Source organism: Phalacrocorax carbo, chromosome 1 (genome assembly GCF_963921805.1).
Source record: "Phalacrocorax carbo chromosome 1, bPhaCar2.1, whole genome shotgun sequence".
Taxonomy (NCBI): domain Eukaryota; kingdom Metazoa; phylum Chordata; class Aves; order Suliformes; family Phalacrocoracidae; genus Phalacrocorax; species Phalacrocorax carbo.
This window is the reverse complement of record NC_087513.1, coordinates 210,041,402-210,055,864: the sequence shown is the minus strand read 5'-3', so window position 1 is coordinate 210,055,864 and position 14,463 is coordinate 210,041,402. Positions and strand designations below refer to the sequence as shown.

General features: G+C 47.5%; 1 protein-coding gene across 3 annotated transcripts in view; it reads left to right on the top strand.

The window, feature by feature from the left end:
- The window catches only part of RAB30 (RAB30, member RAS oncogene family), a 53,887-nt gene that overhangs the window by 27,750 nt on the left and 11,674 nt on the right, over positions 1-14,463 (top strand). For 2 of the 3 annotated variants that reach the window (XM_064441425.1, XM_064441426.1), the window contains 2 exons: positions 7,633-7,733; positions 9,196-9,279. In XM_064441425.1, coding sequence (XP_064297495.1) covers positions 7,641-7,733; positions 9,196-9,279 — 177 coding nt within the window. In that variant the 5' untranslated portion in view covers positions 7,633-7,640. Of the gene's footprint in view, positions 1-7,572; positions 7,734-9,195; positions 9,280-14,463 lie in introns of those variants that run through there. The other variant, XM_009501453.2, reaches the window with a different exon arrangement.

The window sequence follows — 14,463 nt, the reverse complement described above, 5'->3', positions numbered from 1 at the left end:
TTTGATATAGTTTCAGCCTTTATCCCTAAATGCGGAGAAGCCTTTGCAAATGTGGATAGTATTGGGTTTTTTGTTTTGGTTTGGGTTTTTGTTTTGTTGGTTTTTAGCTTTTTTTTATGCAGTTCTTTGTTAGGTAAAAAAACCTGGCTGGATGGCTGAGCCCAAAGAGTGGTGGTGAATGGAGTTAAATCCAGTTGGTGGCTGGTCACAAGCGGGGTTCCCCAGAGCTCAGTGTTGGGGCCACTTCTGTTTAATATCTTTATCAATGATCTGGGTGAGGGGATCGAGTGCACCCTCAGTAAGTCTGCAGATGACACCAAGTTGGGTGGGAGGGTTGATCTGCTTGAGGGCAGGAAGGCTCTGCAGAGGGACCTGGACAGGCTGGATGGATGGCCCAAGGCCAACTGTGTGAGGTTCAACAAGGCCAAATGCTGGGTCTTGCACTTGGGTCACAACAACCCCAGGCAATGCTACAGGCCTGGGGAGGAGTGGCTGGAAAGCTGCCTGGTGGAAAAAGACCTGGAGGTGTTGGTTGACAGCTGGCTGAACATGAGCCAGCAGTGTGCCCAGGTGGGCAAGAAGGCCAACAGCATCTGGGCTTGTATCAGGAATGGTGTGGCCAGCAGGAGCTGGGCAGGGATCGTGCCCCTGTGCTTGGCACTGGTGAGGCCATGCTTCGCACACTGTCTTCTGTTCTGGGCCCCTCAGGACAAGAAGGACATTGAGGTGGTTGAGCGTGTCCAGACAAGGGCAACAGAGCTGGTGAAGGGTCTGGAGAGCAGGTCTTACGAGGAGATGTTGAGGGAGCTGGGAGTGTTTAGCCCAGAGAAGAGGAGGCTGAGGGGAGACCTACCTGAAAGGAGGTTGTAGTGAGGTGGGTGTTTGTCTCTTCTCCCAAGTTACTAGCGATAGGACGAGAGGAGATGGCCTCAAGCTGCATCAGGGGAGATTTTGATGGGATATTAGGCAAAATTTCTTCCCTGAAAGGGTTGTGAACCACTGGAGGAGGCTGCCCAGGGAAGTGGTTGAGTCCTCATCCCTGGAGGTATTTAAAAGATGTTTGGATGTGGTGCTTAGGGACATGGTTTATTGGTGGACTTGTCAGTGTTGGGTTTGTGGTTGGACTTGACATTCCTAGAGGTCTTTCCAACCAAAGTGATTCTATAATTGTATAACCATGCATGGGTCTGCATCACCTGGCTGCACTAAGCCTGCTTTGATTTAACCTGTCCTGATGTGAGGACAGTGATCCCCTAACCATGGCTCGTAAGCAGGACATGCCAACAAAGCTTTCTGATGCTTCTTCAGGCTGCAGGAAATAAACCCATGAGTGAGACTGGTGAGGAGGGAAGGTGTTGCCATGATGTCCCAGGCACTCCTTGTTGCAGTTGTTGCCTGGCCCTGCGGAGGTGTGAACTGCTGCGCCTCTAACTCGGAGGACTGAGTTACCACAGAGCGTTTATAAACAGGTTATCTTTTTTTCTTCTAAAATGAAGGCATCAAAACATTCCTTTAGACATGAAAGGTTTTTGACCTCAGATGAAGGCTGTCTGTTGTGTTTCCTGAGCATGCATTATCTTGTGATCTTCAGGGAGGGTGAAGGACAGGCAGAGGTGGACACACCTTGTGGTCAACCAAAAAAGGCTTGCTCTTTTTGAAGTCTCCCACTCTACTCTTGGCTTCATGAGCCAAAATGACTGGGGCAAAAATCATCATCACAGTCTGCTCTCATCATGCCTAGAGGTGGAAAGTTTTACTTGAGCAAATGAGTCTAGAGAGAAGTGCCAGAGATCTCTTTATCAGCTAAAAAGCAGGCTTATATTTGCTTGTTGTTTTGTGCAAAGGCTAGTCCTAGTGTAAAAGCTCATGAAGGACAGGCAGAATTGTGGTTTTGTCCACTCGGTCACTTGAAAGTAATTCATATTTGCCAGATAGTATTTGAGCCTTTGCTTTGTGTTTCTGCTACTTATTTAATACCCAGAGAGGCTGAATGTGGCATGGTCTGAGCAGGTCAGAGATGAGGAGGAACATTCTGTGCCCATCCAAACTAATGGGTGAAAAAACCCTGCAAAAACAACATAAAATAATTGGTCCAGATGATGATAAACATTGTCAAGTAAACCCAAGTGGAACAGGGAGAGGTAAGAGGTGAAAGGAGCAAATGCAGGGAGGACATCACGTAGGAGAATAAACTAAAACATACCTGGATGACTTATTCCCCAAAGTATGTATTTATTGTGGATAAACACCTTGCCTTGTGGTGAACAGGAGAAGCAGGAGGGAGTGTGTCTTTATCTGTGCTGCTGTTCAGCATCTACAGGCAGTGAAGAGCCCCTGGCAGGATGAAACAGAGGACCAAGTTCTGCTGACTGCACTATGGGAGTGTTTTTAGTAACCAAGTCACTGGGAGAAGTGGGAAGGGCTGGTGCGTGTCTGCCTTTGCAGCAGCGCTCGCTGTATGGGGAGGTCAGCTCATGGCTTCTGCTTCTCCTTTTTCGGGTGTCTCTGTGGGAGCTGGAGCTTGCTTGTATGAGCTGGCATGGGGGAAGGAGGGGTGAAAGCCCTTGGCCCTTTTGCTTTGTTTTGGGTGGGTCTCACCAATATTTTGGTTGTATTGGAATTAATCATATGCTAAGAGCACTTATTGCACTGTCTTGTCAAAGTAGAGAACCAGCTAAGCCTGAAATGTGTCCTGCTAGCTGTTGGTTGCATTCCTGCAGATGGACCGCTTCGGGTGGTCGCTACACTTCGATTCATTCCTCTTGGCTGTTCATTCGTGCCTGCAGTGACCATGCGTAGGGCCGCGTGATGGAGTGGAGCTGAGCAGCTACCCAAATGAAATGAAACCCTGCAACAGTCATCCCCTGTGAGGCTGGTGGGAGCAGCCTGGGGGGGAGTCATGAGCCACAAGGACTGGGTGGGGTGTGAGCTCTATAAACTGCCTCTGGGAAAAACGGCTGTGAAACCCAATTTTCTGCCCTGCTGCCAGCCTCAGGCTGTGCTCCTGTTTCGTCTCATGATAGGGTATGTCTGTGTGCTGTAGCCAGCCCTGTTTGTGATTTAAACAAATGTGGTGAGGGGTGGCTGAGACATGGACAGGCATCCTATCGCCTGCCCTTGCTGCAGGGCCTGGTCTTTGCCAAAGGGTGGGACAGGCAGCTGCGGCCTCTGCAGGGTTGCAAGGCAGAGCCCTGCACCTGCAAACACCAAACCCCGAAACCAAAAATAAGCAATGTTGCACTCTGTGGGGTTTTTTGGTTTGTTTTTAAGGCGTATAATTCAAAGTGTGATGTATTGCTGAGATGCGTGTTCCCTGACCATGGCAAGTGGGGCAGAGGTTGAGACATATCTTCTCTGGGGAGAGGGAGGGTTGTGTGAGCCTGAGTCAGCAGCAAAGGTCACTTGGCTGAAAGGCTCGGCTTGCAGAAGGAGATTTCGTAATGGTAACTGATGCAATGTTTCTGTGTTCAGTGCTGATGCTGTGGTAGGTTAGTGTCTGTGCATGTCAGAGGGAGAAACACCAGTGGTGAACAGGGCAATGACAGGGCAGCGATGGTCAACCTTACCTGCCCATTCCACCTCCCAAACTCCTCCTCTCTCTCCCTTCCTGCTCAGTCTGTTGCTTTCCCCTCTCCTGTGCCCCCACTTCTTGTGTCTTTTTGGTTCTGGCATTTAATCTCATCATTGCATTGTTTGTTTTATGGCCTTGGTTCATCTTCGCGCTCGCATTTGGGGTCAACATCGCATATGATTAGTCTTGGAGCCTAATGAAGGGGATCAGACATAACTCTAGGGTATGTCTGAGCCATTTAGCATTTTGGAGCTCAAAGATGTGCAGAGGAAGTTTATTTTTAAGCTTCCTGAGAAGATAAATTTGAATGTTAGATTGTTTAGGGTACAAGTAATAGAACTGAAATCCCTCCAGGGGGGAGCAGTGCCCTCCGGGATTTGAAGCATCCCAGGGATAATTATGCAGTGCTGAGTAAGTCTCATTAGTCTTGAAATAGCTTTTAGTGGATGATCATGTTTTTCTTCACGTTGGCTAGTGTGAAAGCTTGAAACTGTATATTAACATTTAGCCTTCATTATAACAGCACTGTCAACATGTTCTTAATACCATTGTTGTTACCCAGTTCCACTCTGGGAAAGCCAGACATGGAGATATGAAAGGATTACACAAAATAACCCCAGAAAATAAAAAAGAGCCTTTTTTTGAGGTCCCACTCTTTCACTGTATTAAGAGATAGGAGGGAGCTGTAAGGTCCTGCATGTCGGAGCGAGGTGAGGTTAGAGCATCCTCAGGACAGCTCCAGCTGCTGCTCTTTGGCACTTTGCAGGGAACCATAGCTCCAGCTCAGCAAAGCATCAGGGCAAGTGCTGCACTGTGTCACTGGCCCAGGTGAAGTGACGTGTTTGTGTAGTGACTCAGCTGTGTCCCTGCTAACCATCTGCTGATGTGATGCAGATCATTAGTCACTAATTACCCTTTCTTTAGGCTTCTGGAAAGGCCAAGGATCACATAGACGTGAAGCAGCTGTGTCAGCCTTCCCCCTCTTTTGCCTTCAGGTCTACCAGGCTCCTGTTGGTGCTTGGAGAGTAGTTTTGGTGTGTCCTGCCAGGCAGACCCAGGTTGTCTGTTTTGTCTTGTACTCTCTGGGTGTTTGACTAAGTCTGTCACAGCTGTATGGTGGGACTGGTGTCTGTAGCTGGGGCCTTCTGGTGTGTGGCAGTGAACCCTCCCAAGGAAGGACCTTTGAAGGCAGTGGGAGAGGGCACTCTGTCTTTGGGCTGAGTGTGATGAGCTTGTTTCACCTGTGCTGCATTTGTTCCCTTTGTCAGCTCTGTAAAAACCCTCAAAGCAATCTGGGGCTTTACTGAGGACAGCAATTTCCTAATACTTTTCATTGTTTTCCCCCCATCCATCATCTCTACTTCTTGTCTTCAGCTCTATCTCCTCATCCAGTGCCTAACCTATTGGTACTGGTGGGTTAGGTACTGATGCTCAGATATTGCCTTACCAGGTATCTCAGCTGATGGCATGTAAATCTGTCTTTACTGATGTCTCTTATGTCATTACCCTAGACCAGTCTCGAGGACAGGTCTTTGGCACCATGTATAATATCTGGATCCTCCTGGACACAGCTGGGTTTGGACGCTGCCCTTCTGCTCCCTTGTCTGTGGGTTTTTCTGTCTACCTAAAATCTCCAACTGAATCTCTGCCTGCTGTTGCTTTTCTTGATGGTTACAGACCCCTTCTCTGGCCACAGTGTCAGCAGCACCCTCGGGTGCACTGGAGATGGAGGTGTGGATACTCATCCTTCATGCCTTGCTAAGGTGCAACAAACTATGCATACCTGTTTGGTCCTCCCCGTACTTTGGGTGGCCTGAGGAAGCCCTGTAGATCTTTCTGTATGTAAGCAACCCTGCCCATCTCCTGCAAATTGCTGAAACATCAGTCTCTGCATCCTGACAAGGAGGCTGGACTTGATGGCAGGAATGTGTGCTGGGTCCTCCCCCCACCCACTTTCCTCTGTGTTCATTTCCCATTTGAACTTTATACCAAGCAAGCTATCCTCACTACACTAAAGAAAATAATATTAGTAGGAATATTGTTAATAGTGTCTATTACTTCTTCTTTCTTAAAATCCTTTCTTAATGTACTTAACCCAAACTGTTACCTGACGGAGTTTCCAATTCTTGGATAAGTAAGGAGACGGGTCAGCAGAACTGTTCCCTTGGGCTTCTGGAGGACAGATTTTGGTCTGTTTAGGACACTGGTTGACAGAGTCCCTTGGAGACAGCCCTAAAGGGCAAAGGGGTCCAGGAGGGCTGGACATTCTTCAAGAAGGAAATCTTAAAGATGCAGGAGCAGGCTGTCCCCATGTGCCAAAAGACGAGCTGTCGGGGAAGATGACCAGCCTGGCTGAACAGAGAGCTTTGGTTGGAACCCAGGAAGAAGAGTTTATGATACATAGTGACAAAGGATGAGGAAAAGGCTGAGGTACCTAATGCTGGCTTTGTCTCAGACTTTAATAGTAAGACCAGTTGTTCTCTGGGTACCCAGCCCCCTGAGCTGGAAGGCAGGGATGGGGAGCAGAATGAAGCCCCCATAATCCAAGGGGAAATGGTTACTGACCTGCTACACTACTTAGATGCATACAAGTCTATGGGGCTGGATGGGATCCACCCAAAGGTACTGAGGGAGCTGGTGAAGGAGCTTGCCAAGCCACTTTCAATCCTTTATCAGCAGTCCCGGTTAACAGGGGAGGTCCCAGTTGACGGGAGGGTAGCAAATGTGAAGCCCATCTACAAGAAAGGCCAGAAGGTTGATCCAGGGAACAACAGGCCAGTCAGTCTGACCTTGGTGCCAGGGGAGGTTGTGGAGCAGATCATCTTGACTGTGATCACATGGCACATACAGGACAACCAGGTGATCAGGCCCAATCATCATGGGTTTAGGTAAGGCAGGTCCTGCTTAACCTGATTTCCTTCTATGACTAGGTGAACCGCTCAGTGGATGGGGGAAAGGCTGTGGATGTTGTCTACCTGGACTTTAGTAAAGCCTTTTACACAATTTCCCACATCATTCTCCTGGAGAAACTGGCTGCTTATGGCTTGGACAGGTATATTCTTTGCTGGGTGAAAAATAAACCTGGCTGGATGGCTGAGCTCAGAGAGCTGTGGTGAAGGGAATTATATCTAGTTGGTAGCTGATCACAGCATTCCCCAGGTCTCAGTGTTGGGGCCAGTTCTGTTAAATATCTTTATCAATGATCTGGATGAGGGGATCGAGTGCACCCTCAGTGCTGCATCAGGGGAGATTTAGACTGGTTATTAGGCAAAATGTCTTCACTGAAAGAGTGGTCAGTCATTGGAAGAGGCTGCCCAGTGAAGTGGTTGAGTCCTCATCCCTGGAGGTATTTAAAAGATGTTTGGATGTGGTGCTTAGGGACATGGTTTATTGGTGGACTTGTCAGTGTTGGGTTTGTGGTTGGACCTGATGATCCTAGAGGTCTTTTCCAACCTAAATGATGATATGATTCTATGACTCCCTGCTTTGATTTTAGCAAATGAGCTCATTCTGTCTTTAATGAAAATGCTGCTGCTCTTATTCTTAAATTATTTAAATTTTCCTGTTTCTACTCTCCCCATGCACCCCCAGCCCCCCTCTGTGCACACCTACTACCCACCTGGAGGAGCTTCCAGGTTTCTGGGTATTGCCCTAATAGGAATAAATTATGCATTCCCCTCGTACAAGGTGGTAAAGTCCACACTGTCCTTTGGGGCTGATACAGTTAAAAGCAAAACAAACATTTGGGTTAATCTTAAGAAATGGTGGTCTCGGTTTGTGGAGCCTTGCTCTGAAAGCTGAAAACCAGCATCTCTAATTCATGGGCAGCCAGGTGATATGCTATTTAAGGCCAAAATGTGGCCAAGGTTTCACAGCAGCTGATGTTAGACTACGTGGATGTTCCCAGGTTGGAGCGGAAAAGGCTATTCTCCCTTATCTGAGGAGCCGTGTACACGCCAGGAGACCTTTGTTCTGAATATTTGGAGTGATAAAGTTCAGCAGGAATAAAAGGGCATTTCCACACTGCCTTGGTTCACATCATGTTGTGCTCTGTCTTGCAGCTGCGTAAATGAGTATGGAAGATTATGATTTTCTATTCAAGATTGTTTTAATTGGCAACGCCGGTGTGGGGAAGACCTGCTTAGTCCGTCGCTTTACTCAGGTAAGGTTGGCAGTCTCTTGGATGTGGGATGGGGACCTCTTGGTGGGGACAGCACTAGGGTGGGAGCATGGAGCCTGTGGCTGTGCACCAAGGGCTTTGCTGGCATTACAGCTCTGAAGTAATTCGTTGTCTACACTCTTGGTGTATACGTCACCTATAGTGGCACACTGGCACAAGCAGCATATCTGAATCTAGTGCTGTACTTAGCTTTGGGGATTGTGCGTTGGAGAGAGCTCATCCCTCTCTGAAGACGGAAAGTCCTCTGAAAGCCACTGGCAAAGCTCCTGATTTGGGGTGCTCTAGACTGGTTTAAGGACCAGCACATCTCCTGGTGTGCTCGCATGTGCCTTCTCTTCCCCATCCCATCTGCTACTGCAAAAAGCTCTCCCTGTTATTTGTCATTAGCCAATAATTAAATAATCTGAGTCCTGGGCTGTCAGTCCAGCATCTTCTGTTAAACACCAGACCTTCTTTGTGGCAAAATAGCACGGAAAGGATTAGGATTCTGTGATCCGGATCAAGAGAAGGTTTTGCATGATGCACTATAAAACAGAAGTTATGGGATGTTTGCACTCTCCACTAGGAATTGTCAGCAATTTTCCCCCTCACTGTTAATTTTCGTTTTAAAGCCAATATGATGTTAAATGCTCTCTCACCGTATGTAACAGCTGATGGCAATAAAGCTAGTCAACCCCAAAGGGTTAACAGCAAAAATCTGTGGCTACTTCTGCTGTTTGTGCTTTGGCAGTGCATCTGCCACAGGGGATAGATGGTCCCCAAAATCAGTGTAACTTTGTAGACCTAGACACCAGAAATCAAAACACTTTTTTTTATTTTTGGTTTGCTGTTGCTCCTTTCCGATGGTCCTGCAATCGAATACCACCAGCATCGTGCTGGCCCTTGTCATTGCTGTGGTACCAGTAGTGGCTGGCTCCATGCTTCTCTCCTGAAATGCTGTGCAGGGATGTGACCCTTTGGGTGCAGTGCTGGGAGCTGCCAGAAATGTCTTTCCATGCTGTGGCGTGTTGTGGAGGGGAGAAGGAAGGTGTGAAGTTGAAGGAGCAAAGGCATCTCATCCCATGCAGGTGCTGCCACCTCTGTTGAGGCATTGGGAAGTGGGACAGAGGGTCTCCATCTACCCTTCCCCTGCCTCTTCCAACTGCACACAAGCAGGTGGTCTTTACCCTTATTTCCTTGTATGCATCCTCCTTTTCTCCTGTTTTCCCACCTCTCAAGTCAACAACTTGCTACGTGACTAGGGATGTGTAGACAGTGAAAACACTGTAGGGTTGAATTATGGTAACAGTTATACTGGGGAAATGTCATGTTTTCCTCCCTAAATGTGATGGAAATAAGTGTCTGGGGAAGGGGACAAGGGAGAAAGTTTTGGGGATGGAAAAGAGTGAGGATTGGCACCCAGAGAGTGCTACATAAGTTTACTTAAAACTTTGTTTTGTTTCAGGGGCTTTTCCCACCGGGTCAAGGAGCCACGATTGGAGTTGACTTTATGATTAAAACTGTGGAGATAAATGGTGAAAAAGTAAAGGTAGGAGCCTGATGGTTTTCAGCATAAACTCATGTGGCAGTACTGTAGCTGAGGTTCCTCACTGCTGGAAGGGCACATGGGGAAGTGCAGGGCTGCCTGGCATGGCTCAGGCAACGCTGGTCTAACGACCTTTGTGCCCCTCTCCACAATTACCATCAGGATCATAACAGCAAACCTACTCTAAGGGAGAAAATTGAGAGGGAAGATCTTACAAAACTCTGGCCTTGCTTAGGAGACACTGAGATCGTGCCTGGCTGGGGTTGAGGTGGCACAAAGGAGGACTTCCCTGCAACCTCTGCTTAAAGCATTTCTGGTAAACCAAAATCTGTTGCATTCCCACTGGGATGTGCTTGGTGAAGGTCTTCTCCTATGAGCTCCTGAGATGGCTGGTGGAGGAGAGCAGGCTTCTAGACTTGTGTGGTTCTGCACAACGAAGGCTCATCTTCCACTTCTGACAAGGTGTGGGTTTGGGAGAAGTTGAGATGGTCACAGTACTTATGCTTTGTTCAATGGGTTGAAGTGAGAAGGGCAATGTCTGCATTATTAACTCTTTCACCCTCTAAAATAGGGTGGTTGCAACCAAAGTGCTACTGGGAAACTGTCTGTGTCCTGTGCCAACTCCTAAACTGAGCCTGAGCATCACTTGGCAGAGAGCTGCTTTGCCTCGGTCAAAACACACCAGGGACCAATCTAATGCTGTAATGGGACCCATGGTTGAGTTTCAGTGCCCAGAGACATTGGTGCTCCTTTGTTCATTCGTAGACACCTTGTTAGAGATACTGTGGTGCTCAAGAGGGTGAGAGAAGAGTATGGTTATCTGAGCCTCAGATGTCAAGATGTCTAGCATCTCTGAGCTGCTCCTGGAATTACTCTGCCTGCATTAAATCCAGGTGCATCAAAGTGAAAAACAGGGTTTTTCCCCTTGCTGCCTTCATCAAATCTGGTCGTGAGCAAATGGGAGAGCAGCAGCAGTGTGAGGGCGGCTGGATGTGACATTGAGAACCATTTTGAAGCTTGTGCTTGGATGGAAACGGTGAACTCATGAAGATTTTCAATCCTGTTTGTTTTTTTTCTTTTCCACCTGTAGTTTAGTGCAGAGGTTTTTTGACAAGAAAATCAGGTAGTGTGTTCCTAAGTTTAGGACAGATTCTAAAAGCTGTGATCGTGTCAGCAGGCTGCCACCGTGCTGCCTGAGGAGCTGCACAAACATATGGCAAGCGATGGTCCTTGACCAGAAGACTTTCCAGCCTAAGCAGATGAAGGACGAGATGTGTAAATATTTTCCCATGGTAAAGACAGAGTTAATGTTCAGCACATCGCTGTGCAAGTGGGACAGAGCAGCAGGCAGGAAGGCAGTGGGGATCGCATATAGCCCCTGTGGTGTCAGTGCTTAGTTGGTGGTTGCGATGCTCATTAGCAGGCATCTGGTGTAATGGGGTTGGCTGGGACATGGATGCTGCTTGTCCAGGCTTCTCGGACAGCAGAGATGCTTCTTCCTGCCAAAACCAGCTCCAGTGGAGCAGCTCAGAGGATCTAAGCTGGTAAATGGCTTAAGCACTGCACCAAAGGCGAAATTAATTTTTTCCCCATATATATCTGGCTTAAACCAGGTGTCTCAAGGTTGTCCTTGTCAATGGAGAGAGAAAAGCAATCTTCAAAGATTAATCTCATCTACTTCAGACACCTCTCCTTTCCAAGCATCTTGTTCTCCATCAAGTACAGACAGAGCCTTAAGAAAATTACTTGTGTCTGAGGTCTGGGTTTTGGACAGGTGAATTTACCCTGAGGATTTTTCTGCACTTGAGTTGTTGCTCCCATCACATAATCCTGTTTTGTAGAATCATAGAATGGTTTGGGTTGGAAGGGATGTTTAGAGGTCATTCAGTCCAACCCCCCTGCAGTGAGCAGGGACATCTTCAACTATATCAGGTTGCTCGGAACCCCATCCAACCTGACCTTGACTTTTAAGACTAGCTTGGTCTGAGGATGCAGACTCCTTAAGAGAAAGTTGGAGCAGTTGTGCCAACATTGGCTATTTCATGGGTGGTTCAGGGAAGCTCTACAAGCTAAATGCAAACTTGTGAGCGTGGTAAACGTAAACCCTTGCTGCCTTGCAAATGCCTGATGAATGCACAAGTGTCTACCCAAGCAACTCTTTCTTAATCCCTTGGAGCTGGTTTGTTTCACAGAGCCTTAGCAAGTGGTAGCTAGTACACCAGCTGTATTTCACATAGCAAATAATGAATTGTTAAATCAAAGTCCCTCTTGTGACCCCACCAGTGGAGCAAACTGGAGTTGCCAGAGCTCAGCCACAATGACCGAGCTTGGGAGGAAGCTTAGCACGATACATTTTGGCATTTGAATGAGCCTCCTGGAGTCCAAAAGGCAAACGGATTTCTTTTGGGGAATGATCTTGTACCTGAAACTTATTGAGTAAGCAGTGCTAGTGAGAATAAACATTTAATGAGCGGGAAAAGCAGGAATGACTCAGAGCACAGAGCAATAAAAATGATGTCTCTGTCAAATGAGGTGCTTCTGTAACTGCTAGCTCGCTTCACAGTGCCCGGGCCATGACTCCACTGCTGTGCTGGGCAGCATCTCCTGCACGTCTGCTGGGATCCAGGATGAGAGAGCAGAGCTGTCTACTGAAAAGGTTTTCAGACTTGAAAATAAATTATAAATTCCTAGGGAAAAATACTTTCTAGCTTTCAAAATGGCATTTGAAAGTCAGTGGAGAGGGACTTGCTAGCATGAAGGCTGTGTGCAAGCCGTATCAGATATGAGCAGCTATTAAAGCTCACTGACAAATGAGCTGAGGCAGCACTGTGCAGTTGAGGGGGATTTTCATCTGCTTGGCCATTTCTAATAAAAGCAAAAATATGTACAACATCTGTACTAAAAGGCTATGCAAATTCGAGCCAACTAGATAGCAGTTATCACACTGGTCAAAGTGAAGCATTATCAGTGCTGCAAACAGAGGGCTATGCTATATGGACCTGTGATCCTATTGTACTTGGTGGAAATGCTCATATGCATAAAGATAAATGTACGTACAAATGCTGGGAGAGTAGAAAGCATCAGCTGGCTCCAAGAAAATAAACATCTAGGTTTTCTGCAGGCTGAGTCAGGCACCGTCCTTTGCTTCCTCTGAAAAAAATAAAAGTAAAATGGTTGCTGTAAAATATTTTATTTGGCAGAAATAATCAGTGGGGTGAAATGTGAGATGTGCATTTTGTGTGCAGGAAGTTTGTCAGGGGCTCTTCCTGGACTTCTGCACCCAGCTCATAGGTAGGCACACAGCTGTAGCCAGTAGGAAACACTCCCCCAGGGCTGTCCCTCTTGCTTTCAATATCTGTTGTATTAAAGCAGTGGAAGAACATATTCACAGAATCACAGACTGGCAGGGGTTGGAAGGGACCTCTGGAGATCATCTTGTCCAACCCCCTTGCTTGAGCGGGGGCACAGGACCATGTCCAGGCAGGTTTTGCATGTCTCCAGGGAAGGAGGCTGCATGACCTCTCTGGGTATATGCATCTCTGCATACCCTGACAACATTCCTATATTCCTCCCAAGTGTCCAGTCCCTTTTCCCACATACTGTGAACCTCCCTCTTCCATTTGAGTTTCTCTAGAAGCTCTTTGCTCATCCATGTGGGTCTCCTGGCTCCTCTGCCTGACTTTTCTCCTGGGGATGCACCAATCTTGAGCTCAGAGGAAGTGGTCCTTGAATACTGACCAGCTCTTGGACTCCCCTGCCTTCCAGAGCCCTAGCCCATGGGATTCCTCTTAGCAGGTCTTTGAAGAGGCCAAAGTTGGCCCTCTTGAAGTCCAGGGTTGTAACCTGACTCATAGCCCTGCTTCTACCACGTAGGATCCTGAACTCTACCACCTCATGGTCACTGCAGCCAAGGCTACCCCCAACTCTCATTGTCAACCAGCCCCTCCTTCTTCGTTAGGATAAAGTCAAGCAGCACATCTTGCCCCGTTGGCTCCTCCACCGCTTGCATGAAAAAGTTATCCTCGATGCTCTTCAGGAACCTTCTGGATCATGCATAGCTCGCCGTGTTGCTTTTCCAGCAAATATCAGGGTGGCTGAAGTCCTCCATGAGGACCAGGGCCTGCGATTGTGAGGCTACTTCCAGCTGTCTGTAGAAGGCTTCATCAGCTTCCTCTTCCTGATCAGGTGGCTTGTAGCAAACACCCGCAACAGTGTCGCACATATTTGGCTGTCCCTTAATTTCTAACCACAAGCTCTCAACTTGTTCTCCTTCCACTCCAAGGCAGAGGTCGATGCATTCCAGTTGCTCCCTCACATAAAGAGCAACTCCCCCACCTCACCGTGCTGGTCTGTCTTTCCTGAAAAGCCTGTAGCCATCCATGACCACATTCCAGTCATGCAAGCCATCCCACCATGTCTCTGTGATTGCAATGAGATCGTGGCCCTGAGACCGCACACAGACCTCTAGTTCCTCCTGTTTATTCCCCACACTGCGTGCGTTGGTGTGCAGGCATTTCAGAGAGGTGCTTGAGCACACAGGTTTCCTCGGAGGGGTGCACGAGGACCCACTACAGCCGTGCAAACCCTTGAGGTGGTTGGTCTCCTGGTTGTCGCCTTGTGAGGCAGCTAAGGCACCTTTGTCACTGCTCTTGTTGGCCTGGCTTATTCCCCCATTGTATGTGAAACTTCACATCAAGTTTTTATCAGCTTGGAAATCATCTCAATAAATGCAAAACATATATAAGCTGGAGTTAACCAGTAGACAAATCAGTAAATGTTTTTCCTGGGAAATAGCTGAGCAACAACAAAATTAGCTGTATTTTTCCATCTGCCAGAGTTTGGAGGCTGGTTTGTTTTAATGGGGACTCGTTCATTACCTGAATTTCATAATGCAAGTAATTTCACTTATGGTTTTGTGTGTCACTTAACTGCAGGTGCCAGGTTCAGCCATTTAAATACAGCTATGCCAAGAAATGCCTTTGTGCTTAACAAAGGTGCCCGGCAGCTGTGAGGCAGCCACAAATGACTTTCTCTGCAAAAACTGTACTTTTTCAAAATCATACCCCACGTCTGAAAGCTGCTACTGGGAGCTTTCATTTGAAACTAACACATTTATGATGAGTAGCTAGCATAGTTTGACTTTGGAACTGGGCAAGAATAAGGTTTTCTCTGTTGCGGTCTGCTGAA